Below are 22,275 nucleotides of genomic sequence, written 5' to 3' on the forward strand. Positions count from 1 at the left end.
CGGAGCGTGGCAACGCTTTGCATATAACACTGTACTTTCCTATTCATGTGACAATAAATCTAAATCTAATTTTTACTGAATTCAAATTCCACCATCTGCCATGGTAGGATTCAAACCTGGGTCCCTAGAACGTTAGTTGGGTGTCTGGCTTAACAGTCTAGTGATAATACCACTAGGCTGCTGTCTCCTCTTTGCATCTTAGATTTAAAATGAGTGTCCTCCTATTCCTAACCAGTGGAAACATGTTCTCAACATCTGCCCGATTAAACCCCTCAGAATCTTGTATGTTTTGATAAGATCACCCCCTCATTCTTCTAAACGCATATGAACACAAGCCTAACCTGTTTAGCCATTCTTGATAATTCAACTAAGGAAGCAGCCAAGTGAATTTCTTTTGAACTGCCTCCAATGCCAGTATATCTTTTTCTTAAATACAGGGACTTGAACTGGACGCACCTGCTTTTAAACTCCAAACCCTGAGCATTAAAGTCAAAATTCCTTCTGCCTTCGAATTACTCATTGCATCCACATCCTAACATTTTTTGTTTCCTGCACAAGAACACGCGGGTCACTCTGTGCTGCATTTCCTTGGATTCTCTTTCTATTTAAATAACAATTATGCTTTTTGATTCTTTCTACCAAGGTGCACAATCTCATTCTTTCCTATGTTAGACACCTACTGCCCAAGGTTTGCCCAGTCACTTACCTATATCTGTTTGTAGATTCCTTATGTCCTCATTACAACATGCCCTCCCACTTATTTTTATATTGTCAACAAATTTGGATACCCTACTCTGTCCCCTCTTCCAAATACTAAATATAGATATTAAATAATTGAGCCCCTAGGACTGATCCTTGAGGCACTCCACTAGTTATGTCCTTCTAACCTGAAAAAGAGCCTTTACTCGTGATTCTCTGCCTTCTCCATGCTAACACATTACCCCCAATATCACAACTTCCTAATTTGTGCAATAACATTTTCTGTAGTGACTTACTGAATGCCTTCTAAAAATCCCAATTATTACATCTACCTGCTCCCCTTTATGAACTCTGCTTGTTAAATCAAATTTATCAAACATGATTTCCTTTTCACAAAACTATGTTGACTCCATTTGATTGTGTTAAGTTTTTCTAAATGCCCTGCTATTTCTTACTCAATGATGGACTCTAGCATTTACTTAATGACAGATGCTATGCTGACTAGCCTATTATTTTCTGCTTTCTGTCACTCTCCCTTCTTCAACAGGGTGTCACATTGCAGTCTTCCAACCTACTGGGACTCTCCCAGAACCCATGGAGTTCTGAAATATTTTGATTGATATCTCCACTATCGCTGCAACCACTTCCTTTAAAAATGGAAATGATTAGGTATATTTTCAGTGAATTATGCCTGTATATGACAGAGATTGGTTGTACTCTCATAACTTGCAGGTAACTATCTTCCACTCATGGTATTTTGCTGGAGTGCACACAGCTTTTTATTGGGAGATATTGCTGCAGCTGGATAGATGCCGGATGGCTTGCAAATTGAAAAGGTTTTGGGCAAATGAAAAAGAACTGGCACAGGATAGAAAGATATGAAAAGACCACGATAAAGCAAGGACCTACAAGGTGGTCTTGTGGTGGTGTGGGAATGTCCCATCTGGATATGTGTTATAACAGGTCTGAACAGATTTAGTAAAACTAACTAAACCTGTTTTTGGGTAGAGCACACATGATGATGATTGCTGCAGCTTTTGTCACCAGTTGAGTTTGCTGTAATTCAGTGTATTTTTTAAAAATATACTCTATGTCTTGTTTGCTGCGGTGTACTATTTAATCAGATTCTGCTGAGTAAATCAAAGTTGTTTGTTGTAAAATAGCTTTATTGTAAGTTCTGCAAGAATCCTCAGGCCAACTAACTGGCTGGTATGGTGATGTTAATGGAAACACTGATGAATTTTTCTTTATATTTAATTTTAAAAAAAAGAATTATTTTAAAAATTATAAGAGAGAACAAGGTGATTTGAGGGAATTCTGTTCCCATTCCTCTACTCAAGGACTGTTTTCATCGCCAGAAAATAATTGGATAACAGCTGTGGAGTAATTTTCTATTTGCTTGGCTATTTATCCATTGACGGCAATGGACAAGGATAAAGTATTTCAAATGAAATAAAGTTTCCTCTAAATGCCAGCCATAGGACGATATTGTCTACTGCACAAGTGTGATATCTTGAAGCAAGATTATCGATTTAATGCTAATGTGTGTTGGCTGTTTTGTGCTATAGACCACTTCCAGACATTAAGAGCTGGTTTTCACTGATTGAATTAGCTCACATAGGTGCTGGAAAAGAGGGAGACCTTCGTACCTCTCTTACATTAATAGTGGTTGAGGACTTTGGGTCTGTACTCAATGGATCTAGAAAGATGAGAGAGGTGTTTCACTGAAACTTAAAGAATACTGAGAGGCTTGGATAGATTGCATGTGAAGAAAATGTTTCCACTAATAGGAGAGACTGAAACCTGAAGGGATAACCCTTTAGAACTGAGAAGAGGAATCATTTCTCAGCCAGAGAGTGTTGAACCTGTGAAACCGATTGCAACAGAAGGCTGTGGAGGCCAAGTGATTGAGAGTCTTTAGGACTAAGATAGATAGGTTTTTATTGGTGAGGGGATCAAAGGTTAAAGGAGAAAGCAGGAGAATGAGGTTGAGAAATATATCAGAGCTGAAAATGTGTTGCTGGAAAAGTGCAGGTCAGGCAGCATCCAAGGAACAGGAGAATCGACGTTTCGGGCATAAGCCCTCACTTTCTCCCTGAGAAATATATCAGTCATGATTGAATCACAGAGTAGGCTGAGTGGGTCGAATGGCCTAATTCTTTTCCTATATCCTATGGTCTGATTATTTGATTTTACAAATGAGCAGATTATTTTAAAAAGTTTGAGTCCAAAATCATATCTGACCCAGTGTTAGAAAGCAGCAAATTAAAACAAATTTATAGTCCATACTAATGGAATTTTACAATTCAGATGTAGCTTTAAAATTAGCTGTGGCATTCACTCATGAATAATTTAGCTCCACTATGAATTTGGTCAAGCTATAATCACTGAATATTTTGCCATAGTTGAGGCGACTTTGCTGCTCTAAACTTGGGCCCTGTCAAACATCAACAAGTACTCATTTTACTTAACTGTTACAAGAACGCTTACAGATTTTGGAAATAGTTACAGTAATACCTTTGTCATGTACTGCAACACCCACAGTGTGAGCTCCATTTAGCTGACAGCATTAGAGAACAGAATCCATGTAAATTTCAAACAAGAGCAGGATCAGGGCACAGCTCTCTAGAGTTTCTTTGCAGAAGATGAGAAACAAGAGCTGTGCTGACAAGTTAAGCAAACATTGGTAAATACATTTTTAAAAGGCAAGTCAATCCAGAGTAAGCACCTTTTGGTAAATTTTTGTATTTTGTGTTCAATAACAAACTTAATTTCAGGATTATATTTTCATCATGGAAGATTTCAAATGGTTTCTCTCTGTTTGGTGCTTCAGGAAAGAAAGTTGCCAAACACAAAGTAATTTACAGTTTTATTACTGAATTCTTTATTACTGAATACTGAAAGGGCAATTTAACAAAAAAAAAATGAAATAAGAGCATGAAAAATTTATTTGACTATGAATTTGCTGTAGCTATAGCCAATAGCTATTTATTGTGCTGAGATCCTGATTGTTCTAAATTTGATATTGGTGAAGTCATTAAGAGTGCCTTCAGATGATGTAAATGCTAACCAGACAACAGTACAGCCATTACTGTGGGTAGCAGAGGTTGACATCTTGGCAAACCATGCTTCCAGTTGAGAAAGGAATGGGTTTATAATGGAGGTAATTCAAAGTGGCCTCAGAAATCTCTGTGTAGGAAATAAGGTTAATATTTTCCTAAAAATGTGAAGCCCTTTTTTTTCCAATGTTAAACTGGGAAGTACTTGGAATGAAAAACAGACTTTCCTATTCCAATAAGTCTATGCATTTGTGAGGTGAGGCACCTGGAGGGGACCCCTGATTGACAGAATTGTTAATTGGAGAACCAGATACACATGCCAGTGTACCTGCTTTGTGGTGCTTCCTGTTTTCTGATAATTAGTTTTAATGACAAGGAAACTAGAAGTGTCACGATCTGGATACAGTGATCTGACATTCAGATTTCAGACCTAAAACCTCACAAACTCTACATGAGAGAAATTTAGACTTTATGCCAAAGCAGAAAGAAGATAAATAATGTTTTATGCAATGATCAACATGATATGAACGATGAACCAAAGTGGACAAACTTCCTTTTTTCCTTGTACAATTGGCTATATACATCAGTGACATTAAGAACTTTGTTACAATGATAAAGGTTCAAAATTGCAGTTTATAATACTAAAAACAATGAATCTATAGAACAAAATAAGTATTCAGGAAGAATTATTTTCAGAGAAAAATAAGAAAAAGATTTCCCATGTGTAGATTCTGATTACTTAGTAATATTTCATCAGAATTGAAGGTAATCTTTAAGTAGACTAAATACATTTGTCAAGAGCTTCTGCTCATTTTCAAAGTTAAATTTCTGCATTTTGGTGAATGCAAACTCTTCTACGTAGCAGTGTAATGTGGCAGCGTTTAATGATGTTCAGAAAAGATAGGAAAAGAAGGGACAGGAGTGGCTGTATTGAACAAGGAGAACATTGCAACACTGAAGAGACAGACTATCCCAGGAACAGAATCCATTTGGCTAGAGCTAAACAACAAAAAAAACTGATGCGACTAGAGCGTTCAGTATCATCCATAGGCTACCAAATGAAAAAGATGTAGAGAATAAAAATTTAAAGAAAACTAGAAAGACGCAAAATTACAGATTAGGTGGATTCAAGGCAGAAATTTTTTAACTCTTCTGAGTATACACCTGGATGTTAGAAATGTAAAAGGTAATTCCTAGAATCTGGTAGTGAAAATTTTCTACTACAGTACAACTTCCAGTCTAACAAGAAATGAGAAAGTGAGGATTGCAGGTGCTGGAGAGTCAGAGTCGAAAAAGGTGGCACTGGAAAATCACAGGAGGTCAGGAAGTATTCATGGAGCAGGAGAGTCGATGTTTCAGACATAAGCCCTTCATCAAAAATGTGGAGGGGGAAGGGGAATGAGAGATAAATGGAGGTGGGGGGGGGGGCTGGGGCGAGGTGCCCAAACGTTGACTCTCCTGCTCCTTGAATGTTGCCTGACCTGCTGTCTTTTTCAACTCCAACAAGAAATGAGGTATTGTTGGACCGGATTTTTGAGAATGGGGTGAGCTGTGTGGATTAAATGTCAGCTGGAAACACTTAGGGAATAGTGACCATTGTATAATAAGGTTAGGCTGAGTCTGGAAAAGGAGTATGTATTGTCTAGAATATAATCATTATCTAGGTTAACTTGAGGTAAGACTGGAACTGGATCAGAGGTTGAAGATGCCCTCCAATGCATCTCATCCACATCCCGCACGATTGCCCTCAAACCCCACTCTTCCAACCGTAACAAGGACAGAACCCCCCCCCGTCCTCACCTTCCAGCCTCCCAATCTTCGCATAAACCACATCATCCACCGACATTTCCGCCACCTCTAAACGGACCCCACCACCAGGGGTATATTTCCCTCCCCACCCCTTTCCGCAAAGACCATTCCCTCCATGACTACCTGGTCAGGTCCATGCCCCCAACAGCCCACCTTTCCCTCCTTGCACCCTCCCCTGCCACTGCCGGAATTGCAAAACCTGCACCCACACCTTCCCCCTCACCTCCATCCAAGGCCCAAAGGAGCCTTCCACATCCATCAAAGTTTCACCTGCACATCCACCAATATTATTTATTGTATCCGTTGCTCCCGATGTGGTCTCCTCTACATTGGGGAGACTGGACGCCTTCTCGCAGAGCACTTTAGGGAACATCTCCGGGACACCCACACCAATAATCCCACTGCCCCGTGGCCCAATATTTCAACTCCCCCTCCTACTCTGCCAAGAACATGCAGATCCTGGGCCTCCTCCACCGCCGCTCCCTCACCAACCGAGACCTGGAGGAAGAATGCCTCATTTCGCCTCGGAACACTTCAACCCCAGGACATCAATGTGGACTTCACCAGTTTCCTCATTTCCCATCCCCCCCCCACCTTACCCCAGTTCCAACCTTCCAGCTCAGCACCATCTTCATGACCTGTCCCACCTGCCAATCTCCCTTCTCACCTATCCGCTCCACCCTCCCTCTCTGATCTATCACCTTCATCTCCACCCCCATCCACCTACTGTACTCTTTGCTACCTTCTCCCCATGTCCACCCCCCTCCCATTTATCTCTCCACCCTGAAGGCTCCCTGCCTTCAGTCCTGAAGGGCTTTTGCCCAAAACGTCGATTTTCCTGCTCCTTGGATGCTGCCTGATCTGCTGTGCTTTTCCAGCACCGCTCTAATCTAGACTCTGGAACCTGAAGAGGCCAGGCAAAACAGTAACTGAACAATGGGCTGTATTCGAAGAAGTGATATTTTGCACACAGTCAAGGTTTACTCCAATGAGCTGGAGGATTAGAGCAGACAATTGCTGGATTGTGAAAGAAATCAAAATTCGGATGAAGAAGAAAAAATACACTTGTGACAAATAACATGGATAATAGCCAAGAACACACTGAATAATAAGAAAGTGGTAAAAGGTGGAGCAGGACCAATTAAGTATCATGCTTAGTCAAGACTCAAGTATTAAGTGAATATCATGCATTTGGCTCCATCAAAATAAAGATCAAACTGTCCGAGTCATGGTGAAAGTTCTTTTGAAGGATTTAACATTGCTGAAGAGGGGTGTTCTGGTTAGATTGTATTTAAAGTTGATAAAGACAGCACCACCAGGTGAGATTCATCGAAGAATTACTAACAGATGTGAGAGTAAAAACTGCCAGCCAATGGCCAAACAATTTTCTACTTTTCCTTATATTCAATGCTCAGGACATAAGGATGCAATCAATGTCTCTAGAGAAGCCAGGCTCAGTTGCCCAGAAACTTATTAATCTGAATGGTCAATGTATGAAGCTGGTAAAACATTCAGGAGGAAATGGCAGCCATTAAATGGGTCAGTGATCCCTGGGCCCTTGGGAGAGAGGAGGGGAGTGAATATGAGACACCACACAAAAGCATGGGAGTTGTATGAACTAGAGCTGGAAATGTGTTGCTGGAAAAGCGCAGCAGGTCAGGCAGCATCCAGGGAACAGGAGAATCGACGTTTCGGGCATAAGCCCTTCTTCAGGAATGAGGAAAGTTTGTCCAGCAGGCTAAGATAAAAGGTAGGGAGGAGGGACTTGGGGGAGGGGCGTCGGAAATGTGATAGGTGGAAAGAGGTCAAGGTGAGGGTGATAGGTCAGACTGGGGTGGGGGCGGAGAGGTCGGGAAGAAGATCTCAGGTTAGGAAGGCGGTGCTGAATTTGATGGATTTGACTGAGATAGGGTGGGGGGAGGGGAAATGAGAAAACTGGTGAAATCCGAGTTCATCCCTTGTGGTTGGAGGGTTCCTAGCCGGAAGATGAGGCGTTCTTCCTCCAACCGTCGTTTTGTTGTGGTCTGACGATGGAGGAGTCCAAAGACCTGCATATCCTTGGTGGAGTGGGAGGGGGAATTGAAATGTTGAGCTACAGGGTGGATGGGTTGGTTGGTCCGGGTGTCCCAGAGGTGTTCTCTGAAACGCTCCGCAAGTAGCCGGCCTGTCTCCCCAATACAGAGGAGGCCACATTGGGTGCAGAGGATGCAATAGATGATATGTGTGGAGGTGCAGGTGAATCTGTGGCGGTTCCTGAAGAAGGGCTTATGCCCGAAACGTCGATTCTCCTGTTCCCTGGATGCTGCCTGACCTGCTGCGCTTTTCCAGCAACACATTTCCAGCTCTGATCTCCAGCATCTGCAGACCTCACTTTCTCCTCAGTTGTATGAACTAGTTTGAAAAGGAGGATGAGCTAATGCATGGAAAAGAGAGGGTGTGCAAGAGTGAGAGAGAGAACAAACTAGTGCAAGAATGAGGTAGTAAACGAGTGCACAGGAATGAGTGAGCAAGACTGCAGGAAAGAGGAAATGAGCAAGTGTGCAGGAACGTGTTAGTGTGCAGGACCAAGTGAGCAAGTGTACTGGACCCAGTGAGCAGGAACGAGAGCGTGACCACAGTATGCAACAGCAAAAGGGAATGTAGGCTAGTGCAAGAGTGAGGCAGAGAGTTCAAAGGATCAGGTGAGTGAGAGTATGCAAGAGTGTGAGAGAGAGAGAAAATGAGCTGATACAAGAGTGAGAGAATATACGAGAGAGTGTGAGCGAGTATGTGACAAATTAGCAAGTGTGTCATGAATGAATGAGTGAGCAAGACTGACAGTTAGCAGGTGCACAAACATGAAGGTGAGAATAAGAGTGAGAGAGTAAGTGCATGATTGCGAGTGTAAGTGAGTGCATGATACAGCGTAAGCAATTAGTTCATTTGCAGATGGTACAGGGAACTGGAATTGATGTGCATGATTCCCCATCTATTGTCACATACCAAATAGCAGCTAAGGGTGTGGAATCCTGTTTTGTTATGGTACAAATCATAGGTGACATGCAGTGCCATAAAGCAATGCGTACAGAGGCAGTGGCACCCAATAGCCAGGGAAGTACATCTATTGGAATTTTTCTTTCCCTCCTTTTTCCAGCAATTGTCCTGACTTTTGTCAGCTGTCTCTGTCTAACAGTTGTAGTTCAAAGAATTGGAGAGGGCTACACTCATACTGAGAGCAGGTGATTTGTGTCACCAGGCCTGAAGGTCAGCACAACGTTATGTGACATCAGTCCCTGTAAATTTTAACAACTTTAAGGAACACTAGGAATCACAATAAATTTCTATAATTATAGCAAAAGCCAGTGTAAGCTGCAGCAACTGCTGGAAAATGGGATCAGGATAGATGGATGGTTGATGACTGCATGGATGCAATGGGCCGAAGTGCCTCTTTCCATGCTGTAAAAATTCTACGATGGTGTCTATAAATAATGCTTATGGATATACTTAATGCTGTATGTGTGTTTTGGAGATGGTGTTAGCTGAGGACTGAGCTCCAAGCGGCATTGCCGGTATTAAATCAATGTGGCATGCTGACTGATGTTTAGATCTGCCTAGTCATGATTTGGAGATGCCGGTGTTGGACTAGGATGTACAAAGTTAAAAATCACACAACACCAGGGTATAGTCAAACAGGGTTAATTGGAAGCTGCTCTGAAAGGTAGTGTTTCCAAATAAACCTGTTGGACTATAACCTGGTGTTGTGTGATTTTTAAATTAGATCTACCTAGCCTCCAAACTTCTGACAGACAGACATTCCACTTGTGTTAACATAACAGGCATGAGTGGCACTGTGGGTTTGTGCAAACATCACTTTGGATCCAAACCAGTAACAAGATTGTGAAGAAACTAAGCTTTTCTGCCACGCTATTTTAATCAGAGTGCCTTACTCCACCATCTGACAGTAATCTGATTTTAAGTAACTCAAAAAGGATTTAAAAAAAAACAAAAGAAAACCATTTACCCGTTTCATTTGTGCATAACATGTTTGAATGACTTAATTTAAAAAAATTAAAGTCAATTAGCTTTAATTGAAGTAACATTGTACAGTCCTGAAGCTTACCTGGACATTGGCGAAGTCTACACGATTGAGGTCACTGAGCATCTGGTTAATTTGAGATGTGTTTTGCAGCACAGCTCGAGCAGCTTGAGCTAAATGATTGAGGGACGTATATCTACGCAGTGTCTGAGCAAAGGCACTTACAGCTCCAACCTATCATGAAAAAGGTGCAAATATGATGAAAGTTACAGCAACTGGCTCTTGAAAGTACTATAGGGTTTTCTGTATCTTTGGATTGATGGTAGGAGATAGAGCTGGTTGAAAGGAGGGCTCAATGTTGGGAGTGAGAGAGGGTTGGGAGGAGGGTAGGTTAGTTTAGAGGGTGAATTAGTTGGATCGACCTATGGAGGGAGGTATAGAAAGTTAAGGAAGGATGAGGCATGAGTGAGAGAATGTAGCATTTTAGAATTTTTCATGATCTCAGGCAGGTATAGGAATGAAAATCAGGGGCCTCTGCTGTTCTCCAGTTTCATCACCCCTGACCAAAGCACTGGCTCTCCCACTCCCAACCACCACCACCACAACCACCACCCAAGGCATCAGTTATTGGGGCCTTATGTATCCCTGGGTCCCAGACACTGAGCTCAGGATATCCCTCAGCAATTTATAACCAATTACTTATATTTGAATTTAGTTACTGTTTTAATGTGGGATACATAACAGCCAATTGGCACACAGTAATATGATGTTATCATTGGATTTTTATATTCATCTGAGACGAGGTGACACCTTAGTTTACAGTCTCTCCAAATGTTGTCACCTCCAACAGTGCAGTACTCGTATCAGTCTAGAATTTATTTTGTTCTCGTCTCTGGAACAGAAATTGAAACCTACAACTTTCTGAATCAGGTGAAAATGCTCCCAACTGAACCATAGCTGACATAATACAATGCCATAATTTTATTGTAAATACAGATTAATACATATGTTTAATGTCAATTTTAGTGCATTACAATGTACATGTTAGGAAAGCTCAATCATAATCCTGAAGCTCCCTCATTTTATACAGCCACTTGTGTTTGAAACAAAATCACAGGCTGTAACACCCAGTGAAAGCAGGGGCAGGATATTTCTTAGAACAGGTCAAAGCTGAAAATTCAAATAAGAGAATGAATGTCTAAAGACAGCAATTCCTTGCTGTTAACCTTATTTGTTTATTGATTCAACATTATAATTCTGCTCTCCTACATGAAAGCAAACTTTTAGCATACAGATGGAGCAATTCACACATGACTTTACATCCATATTAATGCACTCAGCTTGGAAAATGAAAATGAGGTGCAATAGGTCTGAAGCACAATTACTCAGACTCTAGTACATGGAAGTGAGGAGTGAAGCTGTGAAATAAAATCTGATGAGCAACAACATCATCACTGTAAACTCTATCATTCTAAGAAAATGAACAATGGGAATGAATAATACCTCAAAACATAAATATCATATTAGAACACAATCTGCATTTGAAAAAAAAAGATCTACTCCAGATCATTCAATCAGGAAAGAAAATATCAAGAAATAAAAGTGCAGATGTCTTCTAACCAAAGTCAGGGTGCAACAAAAGATATTAAATAATGCCCCAGCTAGCATTTTCAGACTGATGTAAAAAGAATGCAATTATATAAGAAATAGGAGGAGTAGGCCTTGAGACAACCCTAGCATTCAGTAAGATGATGGCTAATCTGATTATGGCCTTAGCTTAACTTTCCTGCCTACCTCCAGCGCCTTTGACTCTCTTACCTATCAAAATCTGTTTACTTCTGCTTTAAATACATTGTAATTCTCTTCCCTAGTAAACAAAGACTAACTGTGAACAAATCAATTTCTCTCCATTCCCATCTTAAATGGGAAAACCCCCATTGTGAAATTACTTACCTTATTTCTAGACTCTCTGAAGAAAGAAACCTTCTTTCAGAATTTACCATCAAGCCCCTTCAGAACCTTATATTGTTCAACAAAATAATCTCTCATTCTTGTGAATGACAGTGAGTATAGACCCAAGCTTTCCACACAAGACAGCAGCCCTCCATCCTAGAAATCAGCCAAATGAACCTTCTTATGAACTGCTTCCATTGAAAGTATGTCCCTCCTTAAGGTCACCAAAACTGTACACTGTCGGTGTAGTCTCACAATTCCACACTCCATCTGCCTTGCAATACAGGCCAAGTTTCCATTCGGTTTCATAATTTCTTGTTGATTAATATACAAGGACACACAGATTTGTCACCGCTTAATGGACAGATGCTCACTTAAGCTTTTCTCCTTGATATATATTTGTCTAAGTGTTTACTGTCTACTCTTTTTTTAAACAAGATTTTTCTCATTTCTCCCACTTAATTACATTTTTCAGTCACCCTTTGCTAGTTCATAAAACGTTCCCAACTTGTGGTCTATCACAAATCTCTGCAGCAATATATCTCTTTTCTGTCAATTTGAGACCATTTTCATCCCCTTTAGCAATAGATCCTTCTACTACAGACTATGTTCCTCAGTGGAACTCATCTTTGTAAGCATTATGAAATATCACATGAAATGTCTGCCACCACTTCTCTACCATTTTTCCTTTTAACCTACTTCTGAGAATACTTTAGCCAACATGGTCTTCATTCTCTTGTTTCATTTACGTTTAGGGCACTAAACTTAAGTTATGGACCTACGTTTCTAATTCTTGAACTAAATGTAAAATTCTATCATGCTATCCTCACTCTTGCCTAGAAGATCTTAACTATGAAGTTTTTAAGTTGTCCTGTCTACTTACACTTAGCAACAAACAGCCTGCTCCCTGGTAGATTCTGTAATGTATTGTTCTAGAAACCACTCTTGATATACTCTGACTGCCATCCTCACTCTTCCAAATAATGCTGACTGTGACTTGCTGTTTTCTGTGCTTAAACCAATTATTCATGCAAGTTTTTTAATGAGTGTAGAATCTGATCAGGCTCTGAATGATGTGGGCTATGATGAGATGTGTAGCATAAATGGGGAGAAATGTTCAGGAAGGCCCATCTGGACACTGAGATTACCTCACTGCATTTTGTTCAAATTTTCTAATCAACTTCTTCAGAGAGGTCATGACACAGGGCTGGAGCAGGTGAGACCAGGAGAAATTACCACTGCCACAAGACCATACAAAATAAAAACAGGAATAGTCCATTTGGCTCCTTGAGCCTGCTCCACCATTCGACAGGATTGGCTTATCTTGTATGCTTGTTTCAAGAGGTGTGGCAAGATTCTCACTAAGCAGTGGCAAGTTCCTAATTGACAATCATCATTACTCATTAATGGCACAACCCCCGCTCATGTTGTGAATTTACCAAACTTCCCATACAAACCAATACGATCAGGTGAACTCATCACACAAACCAATACAGTCAGGAATACCTGCCATTTTAATCAATACAGAGAGGAAAGTCTACCATTCAAACCAACAGAGTAAGGAAAACTCAATGTGGAAACCAGAGCGGTTTCTTGGCAGATTCAACTCGCCACTTGTTCCAAAGGACTTCCACATTAATAGTACCAATATCTCCGGCACAATCACATACATGCCAGCCTCTATGAACTCTGATGGCACATATCTGATCTACATACAGGATTTTCTGTACCTCAATGCTGCAGCAGCAACTATTATTGTAATACTGCAACAAGGACACTTGGATCCAGTGAGACATGCCCAGCCCGTGGACTTGACCAGGCTGCACTTTCGCACCCTTCATTCACTCTCTTAGCACACACTTAGTCTGGGCCTACCTGGCTATTTGCTGTATCTCTGTCTTGCATTGCCTTTCCTTGTCTTTTGCCCCCTCAGCCACAGGTATCAAACTCATTTTACGATTAACTTGCCATCCTATTTAGTGCAGAGTCAAGAAGCTTGTCACTGTGGTCAGCAGACTCAGTCCTGACTATGGAGGTTTGTCTTCGCTCATGGGATCCTGACACAATAAGTCAATAAAGGCAGCCTGGCCCCTGCTTGGGTGGTCAGAGTTAGAATCCATTACTCGTAATGGGTGAGGAGCTGGATAATGTGTAGCAAGCACTTGTTTCGATTCTTCCTGCTGAATTGTAGGCTCTTTCCTCCTGGAATGGCAGGCTGACAGGTATTATAAAAGATGGAAATGGGTAACATAGCTATCACTGTTGGCGTGGCTGGGGAAGGAGGAGGCCATGTAGAGGGCATACAGGGTTACTGGTGACATAGGTAGGGGTAGGTAAGGGAGAGTGTGTAAGATGTTGAAGGCAATAGTGAGAGTGGTAGAGCATGAGCCTTGGTGGAAGGTGGGTACAATGGCAGATAGCGGGAGCACAAGGACTGAGGGGGAAATTGGTGAACTTACCCTGGTAGAGTGGAGAAGGACTTTCTTTCTATAGTGCTGGTCATTATAGACTGCTCTACCCAGGGTGGCGACCTCAGATTTTCCCTGCCTACAATGCCCTGGGCAAATGTCGAGAACTGTGCAGGGAAGCTGTAGATTTACAATGCTTGTCTAGACTCATATCCTTTTAAGGAGAAAGTGAGGTCTGCAGATGCTGGAGATCAGAGCTGAAAATGTGTTGCTGGAAAAGCGCAGCAGGTCAGGCAGCATCCAGGGAACAGGAGAATCGACGTTTCTTCAGAAGGGCTTATGCCCGAAACGTCGATTCTCCTGTTCCCTGGATGCTGCCTGACCTGCTGCGCTTTTCCAGCAACACATTTTCAGCTCATATCGTTTTAAATATGGTGTTGTGACAGGGATGCCAGTACATTCTGGGATCTCTGATGGGTGATGAGTTACTCCAAGATTGTTGAGAATGAGAACTTTGAGGAGCTGGGATACAGGCTTGATCAGATCAAGATTGATGAAGTTGATGTGCTGGAAATTTTAGCAAACATTAACATTGATAAGTCCCCAGGGCCAGACCAGATTTAGCCTTCGTTGCTCCGGGAAGTGAGAAAGGAAGTTGCTAAGCTGCTGGCGAAGATCTTTGCTTCCTCACTCTCTACGGGAGTCATATCGGAGGACTGGAGGGAGGCAAATGTTGTTTCTCTTTTCAAGAAGGGAAATAGGGAAATCCCTGGCAATTACACACCAGTCAGTCTTTTGTCTGTGGTCAGCAAGGCTTTGGAAAGAATTGCGAGGGATAGAATTTATGACTTTTTGGAAAAGCATAGAGTGATTAAAGGCAGTCAGCATGGCTTTGTGAGGGGCAGGTCATGCCTCACCAATCTTATTGAGTTCTTTGAGGAGGTGTCGAAAAAGTCGAGCAGTGGATGTGGTGTATGTGGACTTCAGCTAGGCATTTGATAAGGTTCCCCATAGTAGGCTCATTCATAAAGTTAGGAGGTATGGGATACAGGGAGATTTGGCTGTCTGGATTCGGAATTGGTTGTTTCACAGAAGGCAGAGAGTGGTTGTCGATGTATTTTGCTTGGAGGTCAGTGGTGAGTGGTGTCCCTTAGGGCTCAGTTCTTGGGCCTCTGCTCTTTGTAGTTTTTATAAATGACTTGGATGAGGAGGTTGAGAGGTGGGTTAGTAAATTTGTCAATGACACAAAGGTCGGAGTTACCATTGATAGTATCGAGGGCTATTGCAGGCTGCAGCTCGACATAGACAGGATGCAGAGCTGGGCTGTGAAAAGGCAGATGGAGTTCAATCTGGACAAATATAAAGTGATGCATTTTGGAAGGTCAAACTCGAATGTTGAATATAGGAAAAAAGACAGGATTCTTGGCAGTGTGGAGGAACAGGGGGATCTTGGTGTTCAAATACATAGATCTCTCAAAGGTGCCACCCAAGTGGATAGGGTTGTTAAGAAAACATATGGTGCTTTGGCTTTCATGGACAGGAGGATTGAGTTTAAGGGCAGCGAGGTTTTGCTGCAGTTCTACAAAATCCTGGTGTGACCACACTTGGAATATTGTGTCCGGTTCTGGTTGCCCTACTATAGGAAAGATATGGAGACTTTGGAGAGGGTACAAACAAAATTTACCATGATGCTGCCTGGACTGGAAGGCTTGCCTTACGAGGAGAGGTTGACTAAGCTCAAACTTTTCTCTCTGGAGGAAAGAAGGAAGAGAGGTGTCCTGATCGAGGTATACAAGGTAATGAGAGGCATGGATAGAGTCGATAGCCAAACACTTTTCCCAGGGCAGGATTGACTGGCACGAGGAGTCATAGCTTTAAGGTGTTAGGAGAAAGGTATAGAGGAGACGTTAGAGGTAGGTATTGACACAGAGTTGTGAATGCATAGAATGCGTTGCCTGCGGTGGTGGTGGAAGCAGCATCATTAGGGACACTTAAGCGACTATTTCTCATCGGTTTTCACTCAGGAATAGGAGAATACTGTAGAGGAGAAGAATGAGATACGAGATATTAGACTAGAAAGGATTGAGGTTTGTAAGGAAGAGGTGTTATCAGTTCTAGAAGGAATGAAAGTAGACAACTCCCCTGGGCCAGATGGGATTTTTCCGAGGATTCTCTGGGAAGCTAGGGAGGAGGTGTTGTAGCCTTTGGCTTTGATCTTTGAGTCGTCATTGTCTACAGTTTTAGTACCACAGGACTGCAGGGTTGCAAATGTTGTGCCCTTGTTCAAGAAGGATGGTAGAGATGACCCAGGTAATTATACACCAGTAGGCCTTATGTTTGTTGTAGGAAAAGGTTTGGAAAGGCTTATATGAGATCAGATTTATAATCATCTAACAAGCAACAATTTGGTTTCAGGTAGTCAACATGTTTTGTCAAAGGCAGGTCATTTCTCACAAACCTCACTGAAGTTTTTGAGAAGGTGACCAAGCATGTGGATGAGAGTTGGGCAGTTGACGTGGTGTACATGGACTTCGGTAAAGCGTTTGAAAATGTTGCACATGGTAGGCTGTTGGAGAAAATGCAGAGGCATGGGATTGAGGGTGATTTAGCAGTTTGGTTTAGAAACTGGCTTTCTGTAAGAAGGCAGTGGTCATTGATGAAAAATATTCAGCCTGGAGTCCGGTTACTAGTGGTATGCCATAAAGATCTGTTTTGGGACCACTGCTGTTTGTAATTTTTATAAATGACTTAGACGCAGGCATAGGTGCATGGATTAGTAAGTTTACAGATGACACTAAAGTCGGTGGAGTAGTGGACAGTGTGGAAGAATGTTGCAGGTTGCAGGGGACATTGATAAACTGTAGAATTGGGCTGAGAGGTGGCAAATAGAGTTCAATGCAGATAAATGTGAGGTGATTCACTTTGGGAAGAATAACAGGAAGGCAGAATATTGAGTAAATGGAAAGATACTTGGTAGTGTGGATGTGCAGAGGGATCTTGGAGTCCATGTACATAGATCTTTGAAAGTTGACAGTTCTGGTCACCCCATTACAGGAAGAATGTGGAAGGACTGGAAAAAGTACAGAGGAGATGTACCAGGATGTTGCCTGGTCTGGAGGGAAGGTCTTATGAGGAAAAGCTGAGAGACTTGGGTCTGTTCTCATTGGAAAGAAGAAGGCTAAGAGGGGATTTGATAGACATATAGGATGATCAGAGGATTAGATAGGGTAGAGAGTGAAACTTTTTTTCCTCGGATGATGATGTCAGCTTGTACGAGGGAGCATAGCTACAAATTGAAGGGTGATAGATTTAAGACAGATAACAGAGGCAGGTTCTTTACTCAGAGTGGTAAGGTTGTGGAAAGCCCTACCTGCCAATGTAGTTAACTCGGCCACATTAGGGAGATTTAAATAATCTTTGGATAAGCACATAGATGATGATGGGATAGTGTAGGGGGATAGGCTCAGATTAGTTCACAGGTGGGCACAACATCAAGGGCCAAAGGGCCTGTTCTGAGCTGTATTACTCTATGTTCTATGACTGCTGGACATGCACATGGACAGCAGTGAATTGAGGGGTGCATAGGTTAGATTATTTTATTTTAGAATAGGAATAATCCTCGGAATAACATCATGAGCCGAAGGGTCGGTTCTCTGTTGTACTTTTCTACGTTCTATGTTCCACGATTGGCACATGGTAAGATGGGGTGGAAATCAGATGTGTACTTGCCATAAGGGCTGAATACCAATTAATGGGTGAGTTTGCCAAGATGCAATGAGAAAACCCACTCTCCGGGCCATGAGAATCACTCCACCAGACTTGATGCAACTTGTCCTTAGCCTAAAAATCATATAATTTAGCGACGAGCCTCCCATTCTGAGTCTCAATTTAGTTAACCACCAGTTTTTTTGTGGTGTTTTGGAAAAGACTTTCTTAAAATTCATATAATGAATGTTTATTGTTTTCCATTCATCGATTTTCTCTTTTTCATCAAAACATTTGGAGAACTGAAGCACGATCTGCCTATTACAAAGCTGTGCTGCCTCTCACTAATTTATTCAAAACTCCCCAAGCATCTTTTATTTTGTTCCCTGATTATTGGCCCCAAACTCTTATTGCACTGAATTTAAACGACAGCTACTACTGGGAATGTCTTCATACCCTTTACCAAAACAGGACATCATATTTGCCACTTTCCAATCTCTGACAAATCTTCAAAATATCATGGGAAGACTGGAAAAGCTCTCTCCAATCCCCACAACCAATTTTCTGTTTAGTACCTTTCGCAACTGCTCAGATACTGAAGCAATACATGTCCAAATGGAGCAAGATCTGGAAAAGATTCAGGCTTGTCTTGACAAGTGGCAAGCAATATTTTTAACTCACAAGCATCTGGCATGACCATCTCCATGAAGATAGAATCAAACCAGCTCTCCTTAATACTTAATCCAATTACCATTGCTAAAACTCCACCATGAACATCCTGGGAGATTTCCTTAAGTCGAAACTTAACTGCATGAGTCGTACAAATTCCATATCAGTTTTCTTGACATCTAACTTGTTCAGTACATTTGGCAAGATCGGAGCTTAATAATGATGAAGCGAGTTGGGCCGTCAGCAAGTAATAATCCTCCTTGATTGGCAACTCATCACCACCTGGTGAGAAACTCCTCATGCCTTTTGCCAAAAGCGTAAAAGGCAGCACAAGATGTTCCTGAAGTTGAGACAGGCCTCCCCCAACTTTTTGTCTGGGTCAGCCACAAATCTTCCCTCTTTTTATACTCTATTGCTTTTTACTTCAATTGAGGCCAGAGTTAGATGGCACAGGTTATGGGTGAGAGGGGAAAAATTTGAGAGAGACCGAAGGAACAATTTTTTTCACGCAGCGTGTGGTGCGTGTATGGAGTGAGCTGCCAGAGGAAGTGGTGGATGCTGGTACAATTGCAACATTTAAAAGGCATCTGGATGGGTATATGAATAGGAAGGGTTTAAGAGGGATATAGGCCAAATGCTGGCAAATGGGATTAGATTAATTTAGGATACCTGCGGCATGGACGAGTTGAACTGAAGGGTCTGTTTCCGTGCTGTACATCTCCATGACACTTAATAGTCTGAGTGGAATCTAATTCCTCAAACTCTATCAGTAAAATAGTATTCCTAATTCTACTCATGTTGTTGCTTCCTATGTGGAATATTAAAATTGGATCCTCCCGTTCCCATTTCAGATTCACCTTGAGGAGATGAACTCAATCTGGCAGTCTACAAGAATTTTAGAACTCCTGTGTGATGAGCGAAGATCAACCATTCAGTATTTATCAATATAGGATACTTAAGCAATTATATACCTGAATAGTGCTTCATACGTTGTTGAAGAGCCTTAAAGCTTCTATTTCAAACAATCAGGATTGCAATATAATTTAGTTTATAACAATTCCATTTGACTCACCTTGGTGCGAACCATTTGCTGTGGAATATTGTTCATGGCATTTGTCAGCCATCCTTCGAGGCTTTTTGCAAAATTGCGAACGGCTTGGGTCAAGGCACCTAACGATGGCAGAAATGAATAAAAACAGATGAATACAAATCAATAAGAAATTTACACTTCCTCATGTGAAGTCTACAATTCAATGCCTATTTTCAGATTTAACAACTGAAGAATTTGTAATTCAGCTGGTGAAATGTTAAGAACTGGCCAGTGCCAAGGGCTAGCTATCAGCCTTTCACATCAGCTACTTATGTAGCCCAGGTGGAATTAAGTTTCTAAATTTGTTGGTATACAAATTGAATTTGGGCAGCTCAATCCACTTCCTATAGGACATGAATCTACAGGAAAAATAGTTTTCCTTATTTGGCATTAACTGAAACAGTTAATATGAGTGAAATATATATCACAAAAAGGCACACTGCTGCATTAAATGTCTCTCTTTTCTAGCCAAGGCTTAATATTCAAACAAAGTTGCACAGACTTTGCTGGTTATGCTATATATAACCTGTGAATGTTAAATATTGCCATTAGGTGCTGAAATGGAAAGTTTTCTATTCCCCTCCAACACCATCCTGTACAACAAAAGTACTTGCTTGTTTTTGTCTAACAGCATATTTATATCCAGCATTTCTTAATAATATTAATTTTGAATCCCTTCATATTACTCCAGGTGCTTTGAACCACTACAACAACACTGGATTAGGTCATATTTGTACAAGAGTGTGAAAATATTGCAAGGCTCAGTGCCCACCTACAACCTGTCAAAACATTTCAAGTTTCATGAAAATGGTCTCACTGGTAACAGTAATTTGTCTGAACAATGATCTTTACACAACTATTTTTACATCCAATAAAATCATGAATCAAGTAATTTTTATCAGTAGGGAATAGAAGCAATAATTGTCAAATTGCTGCTTACTGTCCAGAAGTGTATGTTGGTACAATCTAATTTGTAACTGAACGACTTCATTCATGATTCGATTGATGATAGCTATATTAATGTTTCCAATATATTTCTACCTTCTATGTAAGAAGCAACTCCACTTCTCCTGTAGATCCACCTCATCCACAAGTAGCATAAAATAAACGGTCCATCCTGTTCTGACTGCACTGTGCTCAAATAACTGGATTCACCTAACCTATGGCTTCCTTTGCTGAAAAATGTGTTGCTGGAAAAGCGCAGCAGGTCAGGCAGCATCCAAGGAGCAGGAGAATCGACGTTTCGGGCATAAGCCCTTCTTCAGGAAATGAGGAATGAGCTCATTCCTGAAGAAGGGCTTATGCCCGAAACGTCGATTCTCCTGCTCCTCGGATGCTGCCTGACCTGCTGCGCTTTTCCAGCAACACATTTTTCAGCTCTGATCTCCAGCATCTGCAGTCCTCACTTTCTCCCTCATTCCTGAAGAAGGGCTTATGCCTGAAACGCCGATTCTCCTGCTCCTTGGATGCTGCCTGACCTGCTGCGCTTTTCCAGCAACACATTTTTCAGCTCTGATCTCAAGCATCTGCAGTCCTCACTTTCTCCCTCATTCCTGAAGAAGGGCTTATGCCTGAAACGCCGATTCTCCTGTTCCTTGGATGCTGCCTGACCTGCTGCGCTTTTCCAGCAACACATTTTCAGCTCTGATCTCCAGCATCTGCAGTCCTCACTTTCTCCTATGGCTTCCTTTGGTTGTATTCCAAATAGGGAGAACATCAAACAAATTGCACTTACATAAGAAAAATAAAACAGAACACCTTGAAATCTGGGGGAAAAATGTGCACCAAGTGGGATGAAAAAGACAATATGAAATGGAATTCAGGGGCAGGGGACTGAAAGCAGAGTGGAAGAATAACACAGAAACAAAGACGATCACCTCAAAAGATTTTGGTTTTGAAAGCAGGGCTACATTAAGAAGGGTTTTTGAGAAACAAAGGATAAAGATATACTGGATGTCAATGCAGAGGCAAACAGGAGTTTATCTATGTATTCTCCCTGTATTTCATGTGATCTACCTTGGCTAACCAGTCTATCATGAGGAACCTTGTCGAACACCTTACTGAAGTCCACATAGATCACATCTACCGCTCTGCCCTCATCAATCCTCTTCGTTGCTACTTCAAAAAACTCAACCAAGTTTGTGAGACATGATTTCCCACGCACAAAGCCACGTTGACTATCCCTAATCAGTCCTTGTCTTTCCAAATTCATGTAAATCCTGTCCCTCAGGATTCCCTCCAACAACCTGCCCACCACCGACGTCAGGCTCACTGGTCTATAGTTCTCGGCTTTTCCTTACCAACTTTCTAAAACAGTGGCACCATGTTAGACAACCTCCAGTCTTCCAGCACCTCATCTGTGAACATCGATGATACAAATATCTCAGCAAGAGGCTCAGCAATCACTTCCCTAGCTTCCCACACAGGTTTAGGGTACACCTGATCATGTCCTGGGGATTTATCCACTTATATGCGTTTTAAGACATCCACCACCTCCTCCTCTGTAATAATGACATTTTTCAAGATGTCACCATCTACTTTTCCACATTCTATATCTTCCATGTCCTTCTCCACAGTAAATACTGATGCAAAATACTCATTTAGTCTCTCTCCATCTCCTGTGACTCCACACATAGGCTACCTTGCTGATCTTTGAGGGGCCCTGTTATCTCCCTCATTACCCTTTTGTCCTTCATGTATTTGTAAAATCTCTTTGGATTCTCCTAAACTCTATTTGTCAAAGCTACCTCATGTCCCCTTTTTGCCCTCCTGATTTCTCTCTTAAGTATACTCCTACTCCTTTATACTCTTCTAAGGATTCACTCGATATACCCTGTCTATACCTGACATATGCTTCCTTCTTTTTCT

The 22,275-nt window shown here is 41.6% G+C and overlaps 1 protein-coding gene across 9 annotated transcripts in view; it reads right to left on the bottom strand.

Moving 5' to 3' along the window:
• The window catches only part of LOC122564059 (transcription factor RFX3-like), a 279,903-nt gene that overhangs the window by 26,460 nt on the left and 231,168 nt on the right, over positions 1-22,275 (bottom strand). For all 9 annotated transcript variants that reach the window (XM_043718574.2, XM_087994441.1, XM_087994433.1 and 6 more), the window contains 2 exons: positions 19,390-19,487; positions 9,667-9,816 (listed from right to left, as the gene is read on the bottom strand). In XM_043718574.2, the coding sequence (XP_043574509.1) occupies positions 9,667-9,816; positions 19,390-19,487 (248 nt within the window). The remainder of the gene's footprint in view (positions 1-9,666; positions 9,817-19,389; positions 19,488-22,275) is intronic.

This window comes from Chiloscyllium plagiosum, unplaced genomic scaffold (genome assembly GCF_037043375.1).
Source record: "Chiloscyllium plagiosum isolate Xiang-an unplaced genomic scaffold, Cpla_swu_hap1 HiC_scaffold_2, whole genome shotgun sequence".
NCBI classification, from domain to species: Eukaryota; Metazoa; Chordata; class Chondrichthyes; order Orectolobiformes; family Hemiscylliidae; genus Chiloscyllium; species Chiloscyllium plagiosum.